The sequence below is a fragment of the Hoplias malabaricus genome, chromosome Y (genome assembly GCF_029633855.1).
Source record: "Hoplias malabaricus isolate fHopMal1 chromosome Y, fHopMal1.hap1, whole genome shotgun sequence".
NCBI lineage: Eukaryota > Metazoa > Chordata > Actinopteri > Characiformes > Erythrinidae > Hoplias > Hoplias malabaricus.
The window spans coordinates 3,211,751-3,231,500 of NC_089820.1; the positions used below are offsets into that span (position 1 = coordinate 3,211,751).

Sequence of the window (19,750 nt, forward strand, 5' to 3'; positions counted from 1 at the left end):
TGTCAGTGTGTTTTTTAATCTTTCCAAACCTTTTTCTAGAGTATTAGCTCAGTATTAAGTCTTATACATCTCCTCTACAATACTGTAGCTTAAAGTGAGAGTAGGCGATTTTGTAGAAACCAGAGTTAGCACATTTTTAGAGAAAAACTGTATTAGTTTTAATAGTTCTGCGTACTATATAGTAAAGATCATTTCAAGAAATATAACAAAAACGGTTTTAAATCAAACCTCCTACTCCAGTTTATAGATAAAACTAAGGATTTATTCATTCATTCATTATCTGTAACCCTTATCCAGTTCAGGGTCGCGGTGAGTCCAGAGCCTACCTGGAATCATTGGGCGCAAGGCGGGAATACACCCTGGAGGGGACGCCAGTCCTTCACAGGGCAACACACAATTCACACATTCACTTTTGAGTCACCAATCCACCTACCAACGTGTGTTTTTGGACTGTGGGAGGAAACCGGAGCACCCGGAGGAAACAAACGCGGACACGGGGAGAGCACACCAACTCCTCACAGACAGTCACCCGGAGCGGGAATCGAACCCACAACCTCCAGGAGCTGTGTGACTGCGACACTAACCTGCTGCACCACCGTGCCGCCACTAAAGATTTACTGCATGTTAAAAATGATTTTAAAATAGCCTCAAATAATCACATAAAATGCTTGACATGACAGATTTAATAATGTCGGCTGGTATTTTTATACATTTTATTTTTCATAATATTTTAACATATTTCCAATATCACACAATATTAAAATTTGCATTTATGACATTTATGAAGTTTAACCCATTGTCTGTGAGTTCAGGACATTGCATGATTCTTAAATTAATTGTTTACCTGTGATTAATTATAAGAAATCAGTTTAATGAATTATGTGATTTTTTTTCATACACCTATTTGTATTCATTGTATTGTATTTATTGCCTATGTACCCTGTGTTGTCTGTTGTCCTTGTACTCATGTCTCAAGTCATTTATCTATAACTGCATCAGATTTAGCTTAACAGTGTTTCTTTTTTATTGTACAACCCTGTATTTAATGACAAGAAAGTTGAACTGAATATGAATCACTGAATCTGATGTTGGATTCATTGAATCATATTGTTTAAATGAATCGGTTCTACAAAGTGAATCGAACTGAAGCATCACTAGCGCCTGCGCCCTCTGAGCATGAGCCAGTCGAATAAAGCTTACTGACTGCTGAAGAAAGAAAAGAGAATTCTCCTTCAGTTTTTCTCCCAAACTTTTTCAGCGCTGAAGTGGAGTGACTCGAAACTTTAAAAAAACATTACCCTATGTTACCCACACTATGTAAAAATATGACAACAATATAGCTCAAGGTAAATATTTATTTTCCATTAAAATCCTTGTGAAATTTTTAAAAAGACCTCTGTATTTAATTACTTTGAGAACCACCAAGACACCATATAATTCACACTGAAAACCCGACAATAAGAAGACTGTTGTGATTCCTCTGTTCCTGGAAGTGCTCCTGTGTTCCATATGGAAATAACATGTTTGATCAGTGCAAAGCAAGCTTCTCACACCTGCTCAGGAGAGGCTTTAGAAAGCCTAGAGGATGAGGGGGAGTCGTCTTCAAGAGGAAGCTCCTGTCTGAGAAATCCTAGGATGTCTGTGGCAAAAGTGTCCATAGTGATGTTTGGGGGCAACACACTTTCCAGCAGTAGGCCCGGTTCTGTCTCAACAAAATCACAAAAGGCACTGGTGAGCTAGAAGTTTGAGATTTGTTTTTGAGAAAATGTTAAAACACAAGTGATAAACATAGTAAACAAATCCACTAAAAAATGTATTACTTTACTGGAGTTTTATTGTGGTAGTTTGTCACTGTCATTGTTTCCAAAATTTGTATTCGCGTAAAGCATGAATGCTGATAAAAAAATAAATCTGCGCTTTCAAACCACTGATGCAGATGCAGTACAAGGAATATTACAAAAAAGAAAAACAACAAACAATAAAAACCTTTAGGAGATCTCCTTTTTCAAAGCTACTGTGCACGTTGTCAATATTGACTAAATTACAGAAATGGGTTTAAAAACATGGATGTAGAGTTGATAATACTGATGCTTTTATTCAGTTCTGTTCTACAGCTGCACCTTTAGGTTCGGGTGATTCTGTTGCCGATCGGCCTTCTTCAGCACTCAAGCCTAATGTCAGAAAGCAATCTGCCAGCTCTTCCACTGTCATGTGTTCACCTTAAATCAACAGAAAATCCACTTTAAAGACACAGCGATCTACAAAGTATTTTTCTTACATGAAACTTGTACTCACTGATTCATTAAAATTATAATACTGGCTGCACTGACTCAGTGCCTGGGTTGCAAATATATTTTACTATGAAAAATATCATTAATAATGAACTTAATATTTATATACTATATGAATGTTTGTACACAACAGATGCTAATAGTAACAATCTAGGGTTAGGGTTAGAGTTAGTGTGATATACCCCTGGCCTGTAGAATCTCCAGTAGCTCTTCTCGGGCAATAACCATTTGGCTGCTTTCATCTGGCACACCCAGCACCTGGAAAGCTTTATACAGTTCTTCTCTGGAGGTGCCAAAAGCTGGCCGGTGATTGACAAACAACTTAATAAAATCCTCTAGATCAATGTCTGTCACATATTTTCCGGTCTCTGAATAACGGCTGAACTTGACTTCATTCTGCATGTCTTCCAACTAGGAATGAATAAATACGAAAATTAAGATAAAGGAGGGAAAATCATTTTAAATAAAAAAAAACAAGTATGTATGCTAGTTTACACACACAAAATTACAAAACGTTTGCACAAAATGTTGTACAGCAAATACACGTAAAAGATTGGCAACCACATTTATGGAAAGTGATGAACCATAGACATTCTGGTAGCGTTTGAAGCCTTTTAAAATAAAAAAGGTCATAAACAATCAAAACCTGTTATGAAGTGCAAGTCAGGAAACCCTATGTTCTATGACTTTATATCATTTTCTGGTGCGATTTCTTTACAGTAAAATTGGTGATTCAGAGGAAACAGAAATTATATTTTTAAAGGTAATACTGTGCTTTCTCTCTAGTGCCACTGGTGTTGGTGCCTCCATAGTTATACTTTTACTTTGTAGAAAGGCTTCATACAAAACTACCTATTATGTATGAAAGAGACGAATATACTGTACTGTACAGCATTGCCAAGTATCATAAAGTGGCCTCATGACTAACATTTTAGACTGTGGCTTAAATATTACATTGGTAAAAACCAAAGTGAAATTTTTGTGGTACGTTCTAATTATCTGAAAATGGAATGTTAACTTATTAACACTAGGCATGTGTAATGGCACAAATTCTGCTGTATTAAACAATGTACCCAGTGGAGGCACTACTGTATTGCACTGAATAATGGCACTTGGTTAATTGTTACACCTGATTTTCATGTAATTTAGGTTGCTGCATAAAAAATATTCTTTTTAATTTTAATTTTAAATAATAACAATCTAAAGCATTTTAACTGACATAACTAATCTATTGTGAATATGTAGTTGTTAGTTGCAGCCCTATTCAATTATAGATTCATCAAATTGCTAAAGACTTGGTAAGAGCAAAGTGATTTGTGTAAATCTTTTAGAGCATTAAAATACTCACAGTTAAAATGGCCCCCAAAAAAAGTCAGAGATCTACACCACCTACCAAAAAAGTGAAGGATACATTGTAAAAACCTAGTACCTCTTGCTCTGTTGGGTAGAAGCCAAGTGCCCTCATGGCAGAGGGCACTTCAGAGAGAGGGATGTGAGTGGAGACCTGTCTAGTTTCCATGGAGTCGATGCCTTGATTGCGCAACTGACAGTAATAAAACAAATCTTCCATCACCTAATAGAACAAACACAGGCTTCGGTTTAAAGAAAATCTAACATGTTACGTTAATGAAAAATTACATATCAACTTCTGTAAGGGTACCGGAGACATGGAAATATCAGTATACACGAATAGTTCTTCTAGTGTTATATTCCATTAATACTGTTCTGGAGAAACAAAAGAACACATATACACAGGAGAGACCTTACCCTAAAAAGCTCTCCATCTCTCCCTCCCTCTAAAAGCGTGTAAAAGGGAATCAGGTCTTTTCCTCCCAAAGCAGCAGAAGCCTCTAATGCACTGTAATGCACAAATTTATCTTAGTGTGCAATAGCAATAAAAGAAAAATAATAACAGTATGTACTGAGCACATTTTTTTGTGCTTCACCTCATCCTAAATTCAGTATGTTATGATGCTTAAGGACTTACAGAAAACTAATCTCCCATGAGAAGACCGTCTTATCTACTCCACCAGCAGTGAAAATGTATCTGCCATCGTAGGAGCAAGTGAAGCTGGAGACACCCAAGGAATGGCCTATCAGTGCTGAAGACTTGTATGGGTTTCCATCTAGGGGAAGTATCTGAACCCCAACCTTGACCAAGGGTAGAAAGGAGGAAGATAAAAGGATAAAAAAAAGTTTGTTTAAAATGGATATTTATAGTACTGCAAAACTCCCACTATCTTGTCTTATCAGCATTCCAATCTATCTGCACTACAAACCAAATTATGTAAGTTTCAAAATATTTTTTTCAATTATGTAAGTTTAGTAGCACAGCCATTAGATTTATACGGTTTTCAATAAACATTCCATTGCGGTTAAAATCCAGTAAACATGCTGATGTACTATAACAGTCCTTTACAATTTTTTAATTCATTCATCCATTCATACATACATGCCACAAAGTCAGCATTGCTTTCAAAATCTGACCTTGTCACGTGTTATATAAGCCATGTAACGGGACCCGGAATCCCCTTCTTTAGAAGCAGGGAGAATCAGCATTTTTTTGACTGGAGATCCAAAAGTGGGTCCAAGTAGAGTTTTTCTTCACACAAAAACATACCACAATATTCATAAAGCACACAAAAAAAAGGTCAACATCACATGTATATAGCAGATCCATTCCCATAAACATTCCCTGTAGAACCTTGCAGGAGATAATAACTGAAAAATAATTGGAAAGAACCAGGAATGTAGTTATGGATGGGCATGGGCCAACCCAAAATGGAACAAAGCCCACCCAGTCAGTCACAGCTAATTCCCTGCATGCAAGTGAACACATGCGGACACGCGCTCCTTCCTGGCTTTTCCATGCACATTTCTGGAATTAGAACATGAGGGGAACACAAGGCATGCAAGATGCTTCTGCTGTTTTGAGTGAATCACAAAGTTTCTCAATTGAAACTGGGAAAGCATAGTGTTTTTTGAAAATCCTTTGGACATTTTGAATTTGATGCCAGCAATGCATTCAAAAAAAAAAAAAAAAAAAAACAGCACAGAAACAGCAAAGAGATCTCCAAATGTTGAAAATCATGAAAAGAGCTAAGGATATTGCTTTATTCCAGGTGGACAATATTGACTTATTTTTGCATTTCAGTTTATTTAGGTAGGAACCTACTCTAAATTTAGGAGACTGTTAATAAAACAATTAATAAAACATACAGACAAGTTAAACTTCAGCCACATATGAATAACAGTCATTTTTTTCCTCAAAAATACTGATCCACATTAATGGAAGCTAACCAGAGGGAACTATAGTTCCCCACAAAAATAGTTTTTTCTTTAAAGAGCTGTGCTCGAAAAGAGCAAGGCCTAACAAGAAAAAGATGTTTTCTGGATGTCAGTAAGATGCTCCAAAACTTGTATATATTGTTCAGCATTAATGATCCCTTCACAGATGTGCAAGCCACAGTGTTTCCCGAGGGCCTGAAAACCACAGCCAGCTAATACTGGTTTTGGGCCTTGTCCTCTGCATATAGAGATGTTTCTGGATTCACTGAACATTTTAATGATATTATGTGCCATAATTAAAAAAATATTACCAGAAGTTTTAGGTTGAGAAACATGATTCTTGAATTGTTGCACTGTTTGCCCATTCTTTCACAGAATGGTGAATTCCTCCCCAATTGTTCTTCTCTTTTACTAAACTTTTTGTAGCATTACACCACCAGTTTTTTTGCTGCTCCACCAAAACGTTTTTTTATCAATGTGAGCATTAAAAAAAAAAACTATCAAATCTGTCAGTTTAAAATATACTCTTTGTAATATTTTCATTTAAAAATAGAAGTGAAATGATTTGCACATTGTTGCATTGGGTTTTACATTTACATTTGACACAGTAACCCAACTGATACTGGATTTGTGAAGAGAAGTGTTTATGCATTTGTTCTGCCATTTCAGGTTGACCAAAAAATCCTATCCAATAAAAAAAGAAACAGGTTTATGATACCCTCTGCAATTCATCTTCGGTCTTCATTGGGGATGGCTCTCCTTTCCTGGCTATGGGGGCACTCCTGAACTGTTACAAGTGTTCAACTCCAGTTTTTGGTAGATTTGAGATCATTTTTCTAGTGGAGAATACTTGGGTCCCTGCCGAGGACTTGTTGGACAACAGCAATCTCCACCTTCAGGAATGTGTTGCAAGGACCTCTGAGTATTGCACAAGCTCCTCAATCTTCAACTCATTAACAGCATTGCTAATCTGGTACTACATATACATTTATACATTAGGCTCTTGAGTTACAACTGAATTATATTTCAGGCAGCAGTGAATGTAGTGGTATAAGTTCTAGAATTATTGGCATATGGCATATTATGCTTGCCTGAGCAAAGAATCATATCTACAGGGTGGGCCATTTATATGGATAAATAAAATGGGAATGGTCTGTGATATTAACAGATACTGGAAGCCTGTGCTCGCATTTCTCATGCTGTGTCACTCTCAGTGTGTGAAGTGTCGGAGAAGAGGGTTGCATTCACAATCCAACACAATGGGCAGCACTTTGAACACATTGTATAAGTGGTCAGAACCTTGTAAATAACTCATGAAAGAATAAAGTTACGTTAAAACACACCATTGTTTTTCTTGTGAAATTCCCAATAATTTTGATGTGTCACATGACCCTCTTCCCATTGAAAAAACAAAAGGTGGATCCAAAATGGCAGACTTCAAAATGGCCGCCATGGTCACCACCCATCTTGAAAAGTTTTCCCCCTTCCCATGTACTAATGTGCCACAAACAGGAAGTTAATATCACCAACCATACTCATTTTATTAATGTGTATAAATGGCCCACCCTATACTACATACAGAGTGGTATTTCCTGGTACCCCACCTACATTATACCAGCTGTTGGTGCTGGTTTACACACTTGGATCCATAAAAAAATGACAAACCATGTCTAGATCATATTTAATGACTAAAACAGAATTTTAAAAACACTGACCTGCACATCTTGGTTGTGACGTTGAATAGTTTCATTTTGTAGAGATCAGATGCAATAAGCAAGAAGTGTTCAGTGGCTAAAGGTGGATACCAGGCCATGCATGTGGGCACAGCACTTTGCTCAATGCGATCAGAACTGAGAATCAACAACTCATCTTTTCTGCTGTTCTGCAGATCATACTCAACCTAATCAGTGCAGAGAGAAAAAAAATAGTCTAATGACAGCAGCTTCTCACATATAAAACTAAGGCTGGTATTCACAAAGCAGTATTTTGTATTAATTTTGTATTCATTATTTAATGTGTCCATCCTTGGCTTTGTAAAATTTTCCACTTTTCTTGGGAGGCTTGATATTTTCTTTTATTTATTTCTTTTACTGTATTTGCAGTAATAATCAGCTTAAATGTTGCTTGTGTTTTCTTTTCCTCAAAAGACTGTTTAGTGTATTTAATACGTTCTTAGTGAAATCCTAGAAAAAGCAGAGGGAGCAGAAAAACCTGTCAAAAAGGCAGACTGACCATCATAATTTTAAATGCGTTTTTCTGGTTTGAAACAAAGAGTCAACAGGACCAATTTGCAGATGATGCAACATGAAATATGGTTTCTCTGTGCTGAACAGCAAGCTACACTAAAATATGCTCTGACTCACTATATACCAAGCTTTACAGTCATAAATAAGGACTAAGAGTTCACAGTATTAATGAGACAATTATTAAAAAATTAAAAACACAATAATAATTTAATTTGCTAATGCTTAAATCTGCACTTCTGAGCCCCAACATAATATTCAATCTAATAATAATCACTAGTAGGACTAAAAGTAGGCGTATAACCAGCAATTAGTTTAAATTATTTGTTCACTTGTTATTTAGCAATAATGTATATTTAAGGTAATTTAGACAAAGTTATTATGCCACCATATTCCTGAATTATTATCAAAAGTATAATGAGGAAACTGTGCCGAAACAGGACACACAACTTCTGCCGCAAAACTACTTTTAAATCCTTTTTTGTTAAACCTATTTTGCTATAATTTTAAGATAATTATTTTTTTAAGGGCTAAATCTTGACTGCAATGGCACATTACAATTGGGACGTTATTTCTTCATACTTAATAAACTCTTTGAAGTATTACTTCAGAATAAACCTTTTGCTTTCTTCAGTATAGTATTCAGGCTAAATATTAGACACTCACTAATCTGCGATCCATGCCTAATGAAAGTAGACGTGGCTGTGTGCTGTCTAGTTGTACTCCAAACAGCAGGTCCTGGATGGGTTTATAGTGAGAGTGGTGCCTTCCCAAGTATTTCCACACATGACGGATTCCTTCTTTACACAGCTGAAACACAGTCACAGCCTTTCCAGTGTCCTGCAACAAAACACAAAAACACATTTTATTGTAAGTGAGTAATCTATGTATCCTTATGAACTCATAATTATTATGCCATCACTCATTCATCCTAGACACATCCTATTTTGTGAAGTTATACCTCATCCTAAAAGCTATTTAAACCTAGTCAAGCTGAGAACTACTATCATTATGTTAGAAACATTCTGAACACATATCCGCAATGTTCCATTTTACACTGAAAACCCTGAGCAGACATCTGTTTAAATCAGAAATGGGCAAATTTCACCAACAGCTACAGCTAAAAAGCTAAACTCACTGCAGTGGCCAGGTAGGTGGAATCTTGGGAGAATGTGAGATGGGTGATGCAGTCCTGACTGTATTGAAAGCTCTGCTCTTCTTCTTGCTGTAGAGTGCAGGCATCTAAAATCTGCACTGCTCCACTGGCAAAACCCACAGCCAGATAAAAACCTGTCAAATACAAATAAACAAAATCAGTGCAAAGATAAGACATGTAACATTTTAACATCTCACCTCTCAATAGTCATTCAAAGTTAGATTTAGTTGGCTATTTAAGGCTTCAAATACTGAAATGTACACTTTAACTGAAAGACGCATTAACGGATGAAGCTATCATATTTTATGTATCATAATAGGAGCATCATATGGGCTACACAGACAAAATGTTTGGCCCAAATGTGGCATATCAGCAGTTCTTTTATGGTCCACATTTGAATGATGGCGTTGACTCTAGCTGCCTTTGGGCCAAACGTGTCTACTATCTGGGTAGCCTTTTATGAGAAAGTATGTGCTCCCTACTTAGCCCAAATATGTGTCAGAGAACAGATGACAAAAAAATTCAGTAACCTTCAGTCCTCCCAGATGGTACTGCATTAAAAACCAGACGGGTTTGAGAAAAAAAAACATTATCGATAAACATAGTTTCACCCTGCATTCCTAACAAACTTAGGACTGTATTAGGTCGACATGCTGCCATATGTTGCCATCCATACTTATTTCAGCATGACAATCCCAATCAGCATGCTCCCCCAGACATATCCTCAGGAAACGGCCGGTTCAATCTTTGGTAATTAAATGTTCGCTTGGTTTAGGCATGGAATGGGGACTGTGGAGCGCTTGCTGGAGGCATGGAATGTCTTCATTGTGAATTCTCTGGTACTACTGTTATGGAAATTTTTTTCACATATACAGTTCCACATGTCCAGAAATGTTCTGGGTCACTGTGCATGTGTGAAAGCGGCTCTAGAGAGCACAAATGACCTTCTTCTCCATCCTTCCACGCAAGCATAATGCAAGCAAGCATGGTTTTCTGTTAGCTGATGTAGCTGATTTGGGCAGATGGTGTTGAGCTGCGCAGTGGTGTACCAAGATTGGCAGTCTTAAAAGAAGTGGTGGTTGGTTTTACATGTCTGATAGGAAGCACATGCTTACCCTCATCATTGTTGGCATTGTGTGTGATAGAGGGAGTACTAGCCATCAAAGTAGAACAAGCAATGGCTAATAACTGTGAAATTTTGGATTTAAAAATTTGTATTTAAATTTCAAAACAATTCAAAAACATTATGCATTCAATTTGCATAATGTCAGTTGGTGGGTGCTCATAAGCTTTAATTAACTGGAAGTTGCAGTTAAGAAGAGTTATATGTCAGGTGGAAAACTAAAGAAGCAAAGATCACACACCAAACCAAAGAGTCTTGAACTCTTTGTATGATTTTTTCCCCCCAAAACTATTAAAAATGGCTTGTGGTGATTACCTTGAGGGTCATAGGTGATACACTGAATCTGCTTGTCTGAATGAAAGACTCTGCTGGAGACAGCCCTTTTTTTCTCATAGTCCCACACTTTCAAGAGTCCACTGTAACTGCCCATAGCCAGCAGAGGATAGCTGGGGTGACAAGCCACTGCAACCAGGGACTCTTCATGTTCCTTCAGTAAAATCTGGGCCAAAATGCCCTGAGTTTTAACATGAATCACAGCTGCGCTAACAGTAGAAAGGACCAGGTTTCTGTAAAAAGAAAAAAGGAACACTTCAAGCGTAGCAGTTTAGTTAACGAAAGTAAGCAAGAGAACCTAAAACAACAATCACATGCTATTTCATTCATTCACTGTCTGTAACCGCTTATTCAGTTCAGGGTTGCAGTGGGTCTTGATGCTACCCGGAACACATTAACACACTTACACCTACGGACACTTTTGAGACACCAATCCACGTACCAACATGTGTTTTTGGACCATGGGAGGAAACCGAAGCACCCGGAGGAAACCCACGCAGACATGAGGAGAACACACCAAACTCCTCACAGACCTGGATCAGGGTTCAAACCCCCTACCCCAAGTCATGTGATATTTTACAAGTGTTAATTATAGAATATAAAAAAGAACATGACATTAGTGTAAAATGATGTGGTCCAAAGATAATGTTAGTTAATATAGAACATAGAAAATAAAAGTCTAATCTAAATATATCTACATTTGTAAATACCCATATTTGCAAACACCATGCCTGAGTCACATGTTCAGTAATCCAAACTGAATGAGGTTTGCCTTTTTTGTTTTTTAAGTTTGTAGAAAACATATACTCACATATGCTGAAAAACTGTTTGCTTGTCTGAAAAAATAATTGATTGATAAGTTGATACGTAAAATAGCTCTTACCTTATGACACATGTCTTGGCATTTAGAGTACTGCCTTCTTGGTATTCAACACGATTACTGGAAGGAACCTCCTTTGAAAAGGAAATTGAGGCAATTGGGTCCAAATTGAACTCACTGTACCAGGTAATGAGTTTAAAGTTCTCGTCATAGAATTTGACATGGCCATTTACATCCCCTGTTACAATGATGCTATTCGGGGAAAAGAAAAAAATGGATGGAGAAGATAAATAGCATGTATAATCAGTGAATTTCCTGTGCAGTTTGAAAACTCCTGTGGGTTTTCAAATGCTTGTTAAACTGTAATAAATTATGAAATGAATGAAAAACAATTCCAGTGTATATTTCAATATTATAAAACTGAAATAAAAGTTGTTAAAATATTTAATCATATTCTGAATATTTCATTTAATAGTACATTTATTCTTGATGAGTTACATCATCCTCAGTCCTTTCAGAATCTTCTAGAGCTACATGTATCATTCTAGGCACTTTTTTATTCCTCCACATCACCATCATATTAGATTAATTCATCAGCAGATGTTATGCATTTATCTTCTTCAAAATAAGTTTTACATAACTGACAATTTTTCAATAGCTGCATAAATACAACATTTATCTTTAATATATAAAGACACTGTGCTCACTAACTCCATTAACATTAACATCTGGGTACCTGTCACATAGAGTGAGTACAGTGATTCCATCTTTCTGCAAAGGTATGAGCTTTGTGGCTTTCATGGCCTTGTTTTGGTGAATGACTGAGTCTTCAAGAACATCCCAAAGTACCAGATTTCCTTCTAATGTAACCGAAAAAGCCTGGACACCACTGCAGTGGAAGACAGACTGGCTGAAGGGACCAACTGCTTTGTTGAATGTCTACAACAAAGAAAAAATGAAGAGGTCATTATCAGGATGTGATGCCTTATGTCACTTTTTTAACACAAATACAAGGAACAAAAAGTAAACAGAGAGCGAAGAACATCAGTTTTAAATACTGTCTTTTATGAAGTTTTGTTAATGTGTAAAATGTATAAATATTTACATGACTGAACATTAAATTGTGTGTGTGTGTGTGTGTGTGTTCACGGCCACAGATGGGTTAAATGCGAAAGACACAGTTCGTTGTACAATGACAAATAATTGCACGTTATTATTATTATATATATTTAGAACTAATTTGGCTTGTGCAAACTTTAGCAGTAACAAATACAACCAAATGCTCCCTTGACATGATTTCTATCTTTTGGGGAACCTGAAAATATTACACCCAGGGAATGATTCAGTCCTGCTCTGGTTCCTGTCTGGCTTAACCCCCAAGCATTCACACACAGTTTTAGCTACTCAGTCTCATTGACTCTCCTTTAAAAATGCAGAGTCTTAAGTTAAGAAATCTGTGCAAACCTGTCTGTTTACTGCTTGAGTTCTGAGCCTTGGTGTTTTACTGATTACTGTTTTTGATCCCATACTTTGTGTTTTGGAATTTTGACTATGGATTTGCCTGCTTACTGTTTGACTGCCTGTGTTTTAACCCTTGCCTGTTCTATAATTTAAAGTGTAACAATGATCTTTAAAGTTGTTTTTATATAGACTAGATAATAAAGATGATTTTTGAAAATATACTGTCAAAGACACTTTCCTGGCAAACTGTGCTTAGTGACTTTGATTAAACTAAGATTTGCCAATAACACAGATTTACTACTGTCTTCCCTTTGATAATTCAGGGCATTATTATGAAACAGAGATGCTGGAAAGTAAAAGTGCCTGTGCCTTACCTTATCTGTAATTTCAGGGACTGAATATTCCATAAATCTGTTATCCTAAAAAGAAGATATCATTAGTTATATATGAATACTAGCATAAATTCTATATAGACTTAATAAGTGCAAAAGATTTGAATTCATAGACAGTAAAAACAGTACTTACCCAGGTGTAAAATAGGACATAACTTTCACTGTTACTGAGTAGTTGAAAGTTGTCCGTAGGGTTAAATAAAATGTGATTCTAATAAAAAAACAAACAAACAAAAAAATTACTGCCCAAGAAAAAGTTATACTTGATCTGCAAACTCTGCTGGCCCACAAAACTTATCTATCTAATAAAGCAGTGCAGCTACATACCTGGCAACCAAGCTCTGGGTCAATATTAAGATGACATTCTGGACCTTCAGTCTCATTTGTCCAATCCCAAATGCAAACTTTCTGTGATCAACATTAAAATTAATCATTTTTGCTATAAAAATGATCAAACTCATGAAGTTGCAGTAATACGGCATTATAACCAAAGACCAACCTGTACTGTACCAGCTCCAACGGTCACAAAATATCTTGAATCTTTTGAAAATGCTAGAGCAGCCACACCACCCTCAGGATGACAATCAAACATGCAGCGTACAGGGATCCTACAAAACACAGAGAACAGTGGACAACTGAGTAAAATAATGTAAGAAGGAGCAGTATTTTTTTTAAAGTTAAAAATAAACATATTTGATTTCTCTATGCCAAATGTACAGTAATATGCAAATTTAAGAGACCACCCTTTTTTTTTTTTAAAGTCCTAATGAAAACAGACAAACTGCATACAGTCTTTTTAAAATAGTGAGAAATATATTTCCTCTCAGATTATATGATATGGATCAAATTTCAAATGAATGACTTCTGGATGATACCCTGTGTATGAATCCCATACAATAACAAGGCTCTCCTGTCCTTTGTCAGCTGTCACAAGCCAGCGTCTGTCCTCACTGACACACAGGCAGGAAATTGGGCTGCAGTGGCCCTTCAAAACACACAACAAAAACAGACCAAACATTGTCAACTCAGATGTAGACACTGTAAACATTTAAAAAGATGCTGTTCATGGAAGAAAGCTGTGAAAACATCTAATTTGAATTTATTATATTTATTTGCCAATTTCACACAGAATTCATTTTACAACAGCCATAATACCAAGAGACAAAGAGAGATTGGAATAGGGGTTGTCTAAATATTAACTGCTTATGTTTGGTACAATAAACCACAGTTAGATAGGAACATCAAAGTAAAATAAAGTTGGAAATTCAAGGAATGTTCAAGGAAACAGCTAGAAAGGTTATTTAAACTTTATAATGATTTTGCTAGTACGGACCACGCCCATAGAGACTGAAACGGGGAGGTGAACTCAGAAGTCTTTGGGGAGGTTGGATAAATGAATATGAGAAGTGGCTGGAGACAGGGTGGAGGTGGGAGCAAGGAGACAAAACAGGAGGCTCGGTGGGCTTGATAATGGCCGAACACGGCTCCGAATATGGGGATCAGCAGGAATGACCCAGTGCGGAGGACCGAGCTGACGTAGTGAAGCAGTCAAGTCAAGATCTGTCTCCTGAACTAAACGAAAGCAAGTTTGTCCAACGCAGAAATGACGTGAATTTGCGGGGTACATATAGGGCTGAGAGGAGGAGATCGGGTGTGGTTCTACTCCTAAAATTATGTTGTTACACAATGTACAGAGGTACATGCAAAGAAGGTTTATTAAATGACAAAGTACACAATAGAAGAAACAAGGATAAACTAACTAAAAACAACTAATCAAAACAATGTCAAACTTAACAAAACAATAGATACAGACCTGAAGACTAGGATTGGCAAGAAAAGAAACTCAAATAACTGAATAAAAAGAGAGACCAAGGACCTAGACCAAACAAGACAATCTGAAGACCAAGACAGAGACCTACAGACCTAGACACTAAAGAGACCTAAACAAAAACTCAGAATTACAAGACAAAACCTAAGCTCAGAGAGACCTAAACACAGAGAGCAACAGGAACATGAATGGTGGACAAACACAGAGAATCAGGACAGGACTTATAACCTAGAGGGGAATAATAAGGATAATGAGGGGGGCAGGGACTACAAAGGAGACAAGAGAGGAGACAGGAACCAAAGCAAACTCAAACACATTAGCTAGGGTGACCAGGCGTCCTCTTTTCCCCGGACATGTCCTCTTTTTTAGACTTAAAAAAATGTCCGGGCGGAATCTCCGGGATTTTGTTTTTCTAGAGCTTACATAGAATTTCGAGAAGTGTTTCGTTCACAAACTAGTCCCGCCCTCCCCTACTCCGATTGGTTCGCTTGAGTGAGAAGGGGGAGTGGTGAAGTAGCCTTCGGATTGCACGGTCTGACTTTAGGGCTACCGTTATTGGTCGATAACCTTCTCTGTAAACATTTAATTGGTCAGTCTGCACGTCAGTAGTCATTGTTTACGTCAGGCAAAGCTCACGTACCTACCCTCATCTCGAGCAGCTATGCCGAAACGTAAATGTAAGTTCTAGGATGAATTAAAAAAGAAATTCCCATGTTTTGTGTAGCAAATAAAGGTGTAAAGGACCTAAAAGCACACATAGGTTCAGCTAAGCATACAACAGCAGCGAGGGGCAAGAGCTCATCTCCCACCCCCCCCAGCCGCCCCCTGAGACGTGTCCTCTTCTTCACCATCTCAGATCTGGTCACCCTACCTTAGCACATGGCAGAAAATAAAACAAAAACAAGGCAGGAACACACTAAACAGGGCAAAAGCATGACACTATGCCATTAAAGTATTCCTGTCAGAATCATTTGGAAGTGTCCTATTTTCACAAATTATTTACTTTTTTTTTTCACAAAGCCCAATATATTACTGTAAATCTTACTTGCAGAAGATGCTGAGAGTTAGAGGTGTGGTCATATATGACTGCTACATGAGAACAACCATATACAACAGCAAGTCGCTCTTCATCCAGAAGACTGAAGACAGGTAAGTCAGGATTTATCCCAAATGCCCAGTCTAGATTCTGCAACCACACAAAACATGAACGTCATGAAGCTGTATACCTTTTTTAGATTTGACTTCCCAGACTTTCTATGTGACGTTTTCTTGTTAAAATGTTGTTAAATCTACTCCATTAAGTGAAAAGTTAAAACATGATGATATAATTAATGTATTCATATTCTGAGACTACTTCAATGTCTTTAGGGTCGAGGTGAGTTCAGGGCCTTCCTAGAATCAATGGGTAAATGGAAGGAACACACCCTGGACAGGGTGCCAGGCCATCGGCAACTGATGCTTAACTAGGCTATTCAGATTATGAATGGCTAGTGTGTCTCATTATTTTAACGTGTTTTGACATACATATGACATATCCTTGCATGGCTCCAGGCCTGCCACAATTCTACCAATGCCCGCTGATTTAGCTGCAGGGTTGCCATGGGGAGACCACCAGTCTTTGATGTTTTGCCCCTTACCCCGGAACATCTGATGTTGGAGAGGCAGCACATACGGATGTCTCCCAGCCACCCCCCCTGCAGCTAAGACCTCTTCAGCAGTTGTCTGCTCTCCATGCCTTTTCATGTCTTCTCAGCCAGGTCTTTGATCAGGCGTATTGTTGAGCCTCCCACAAATCCTCAGATTCCCACTTCTAGAGGTCAGATCTTTGTATGCCATCCACTTTCTCCACACTCTGCAACCAAGTCTGCATAGTTGCCCTTCATCTTTTCTTGAGCTGCCTCCAGCCTCTCGTCGCATGGTAGTGTGAGTTATGTTCATTGAATGGAATTTTCAATGAATCACCAATCTTTCACACAAACTTTTTCATGCATTCTCAACTCAATATTCATGATCTTTAAAACAGCAGGAATTGTAATGAATGTTAAATAAATATGCTGGATTAAATACATTTTAAGGGCTCTGGTTTGAATGTTGTTGGTTGCCCCAGTTTTTCTTTTGTAATTCTAATGAGGGATTCTGTAAATTTCAACTGCACCCAAACAACTTTTAATGTACACTATATGTGCAAATATTTATGAAAACTTGTTCATATAAACATGTCTTATTGAACTGAGGGTATTCATTGGTAATTCCCTTCCTGTTTACTGCAGTAACAGCCTCTGTTCAGGGAAGATTTGAAGTAGATTCTGGAATATTTTGGTGAGGATTTGATGGTATTCAGCCACCAGAACATAAGTGACATCAGATACACGTGTTGGATGTTCTGAATCACAAACATATCGTCACTGTCCAACTAAAAACATGTATCTACATTTTTGTTGATTTTTAATTTATTGCATTATTGGAACACAGCAGCTGTCTCATCATTTGGGGGCAGTAAGCTTGAGGCCAGAGAGTGTCCGGTTCAATTCCTGGAACACCTGTTGAAGTGCGGCTGAAGTGCCCTTGAGCAAGGCACCTAACCCCCAAACTGCCCCGGTTGTGTCTATGTTCACTGGCCCTAATGTTTGTGAAGAATTGCTCACTTGTGTGTGTTTGTGTGTTCACTACCATGGATGGGTCAAATACAGATACAGTAATTTCCCTTAGAGGATCAACAAAGATGTTTCTTCTTCTTCTTTGTCCTTCACATCATGTGAAAGATGAATGAACCAAACGGAAATGCATCAAAATTACTTGGGGAAAAAAAAATCTTTTTCCATGCACTTCCATTGAAAGTTAAGACAGTTTTTGTTTCCTTGTCCTGTAAAGTTACTATTTTGGGAGATATGTTTTTAATTTAATAGCCACGTTATCCAACTAATCCCAAAATTAGTTAATAGAGCTTTACTCATATAACAGTGAACATATGAAGAACAGATCCACTTCTCCATAGCTGAATGCTGGATTGTTAACAGCCCTCTTGCTGATAGTTGGTATTAGACATGTCCACTGTAAGCTCATGTGCAGCTGCTCCTGAGCATTTTTTTTTTTTCATGACATGATTTTTTTTAAATCTGGAGATTATAAAAGCTGTATGTGCACCTCAAAGTGGATGAAATCTCTAGTTTAAAATAATGTCTACAAACTGCTGGACGTATAAGGTAGCTATCACTAGCTAGCTGAAAAAAAAATGATAATAGGAAAGTCCCAAATCTGCAGTATGTAAAATTACCAGTGGACGTGTTTTAACACCGTCCTCTTTCTTGGTCATGAGGGACAGTGAGGTAGCGGCGTAGACGTCTGAGTCTGAAGGTTTCTCCTCAGTTCCAGGGTTAGACATTTCAGGTGCTTTATCCTCAGTTTCCCTTCCCTCTTCCTGGTTTTGCGGCTCCTCTTGCTTATTATCCTCTGAGCTCTGGTTCTTTCCTCCATTTCGAGCAGTTTCATCACTTCTACTCGAGTTTATAGTCTGAGCAGTATCCGCCGCTGACATTCCTCCTAGCAAAATAGTAACTAACGTTGTTCTTAAATAAATTAATGTCGAATTGTGTGTTGGATAACGCAACTGATGAAGCTAACGGAGCCCGGTGTTAAACCTAATGAAAATAGTTTTTTAAAAGAAAACGACGAACTTAAGCTCAAAGAAGAAAATCAGTATCTGCTGACGCTGTAATTTTTTTCAGTTTGCAACTGCCACAGAGTCACTTCAGCTCACAACAAACCCTCGGCGCCAAAGCGTTGTTCTGTTGCTAAGATACAGCTGAACCTTCCCCTCAGTGAAGAGAATCAACCGCCTGTTTCAACGTCTCTGTAAAATTCCCACTTTTGGTAGTCACGAAATAACTATTAACTTAGAATAATGGCTTTCAATTTACAAACATTTGTAAAACAAGAACCTGATTAAAATAAGGACAACATAAGAGTGTATATATAATTGATAATTTATAAATAAATTAAGAATATTCAATGTGCCTGACCTTCAAGCCCTCAGACGACATTGCATGAAAAGTAAATAGTCAAGTGGGCTCGAGTACTTTGGAAAATCATCAAAAATAGTTATTCACTTATGTACATATTCAAATGAACAAATCACTGATTGTTATATAGCTTTTTACCAAATGTTCCAATTTTTTTTTATTATTACTTTCTCAACTCTCTTAATAGTCCTCTTCTTGGGGGGAAAAACAGCATTGACTAGAATTCTATATACTTTATGTATCACTAGTTTTTAACTGCCACACTATACAATATAGGCTACATATATTAATAAAAATACTTTAAATTGATTTGAACACTTATTGTTTGTATACATTGTCAAAATTTCAAGAAAATAATGTATTTAAATGAATATGTATAGTCGGGCTTTAATATAGCGTAAGTACACATCATCTACCCAACTTGGCCCTTTATTTCAGAATATTGGGAAAGAAATCACTAGAGAGGCCACCACCAATGACATCTAAGTATAAGCTACTGAACTTATTGCTGCTTACTGAGCAATAAGCAACCAAAATTGCATATTACCATACGAATAACTCAATGCCTCTAAAAGCCACATCACAAAAAGTTACCATATAATATGGCATACACAAAGCAGTCTGATGCCTGAGACACTGCTTTATGATACTTTTAATATTTTGCAAGGTTTTGGCCTAATACATATTTTTAAAATTATATTTATGCTGAGAAGGTTCAGGCAAGTTGTTACAGGTCCTGAAGAAAACTATCAACCAAACAAACATTTCCCATAATTTTACTTTATTATATATTAAA

General features: G+C 37.2%; 1 protein-coding gene across 1 annotated transcript; it reads right to left on the minus strand.

Moving 5' to 3' along the window:
• Nucleotides 1-840: 840 nt before the first annotated feature.
• On the minus strand, nucleotides 841-18,686 carry LOC136679099 (cilia- and flagella-associated protein 251-like). Its single transcript, XM_066657397.1, has 20 exons — nucleotides 18,210-18,686; nucleotides 15,981-16,121; nucleotides 13,983-14,092; nucleotides 13,607-13,715; nucleotides 13,435-13,515; nucleotides 13,241-13,318; nucleotides 13,090-13,134; nucleotides 11,991-12,193; nucleotides 11,318-11,506; nucleotides 10,417-10,667; nucleotides 8,961-9,112; nucleotides 8,489-8,662; nucleotides 7,295-7,479; nucleotides 4,779-4,893; nucleotides 4,279-4,442; nucleotides 4,059-4,149; nucleotides 3,721-3,864; nucleotides 2,474-2,702; nucleotides 2,121-2,219; nucleotides 841-1,702 (listed from the first exon to the last, which is right to left on the minus strand). The coding sequence occupies exons 1-20, from the start codon at nucleotides 18,468-18,470 to the stop codon at nucleotides 1,548-1,550; spliced, it is 2,976 nt and encodes a 991-aa protein (XP_066513494.1). The 5' UTR covers nucleotides 18,471-18,686; the 3' UTR covers nucleotides 841-1,547.
• Nucleotides 18,687-19,750: the final 1,064 nt, after the last annotated feature.

Coding starts and splice junctions, on each gene's coding strand:
- LOC136679099 (XM_066657397.1), bottom strand. CDS start 18,470: ATGTCAGCGGCGGATACTGCTCAGACTATAAACTCGAGTAGAAGTGAT. Junction 13,319..13,434: donor ACCCAGAGCTTGGTTGCCAG/GTATGTAGCTGC, acceptor TTTTTTTATTAG/AATCACATTTTATTTAACCC. Junction 9,113..10,416: donor TATCACCTATGACCCTCAAG/GTAATCACCACA, acceptor TGTATTTGACAG/GTTTTTATCTGGCTGTGGGT.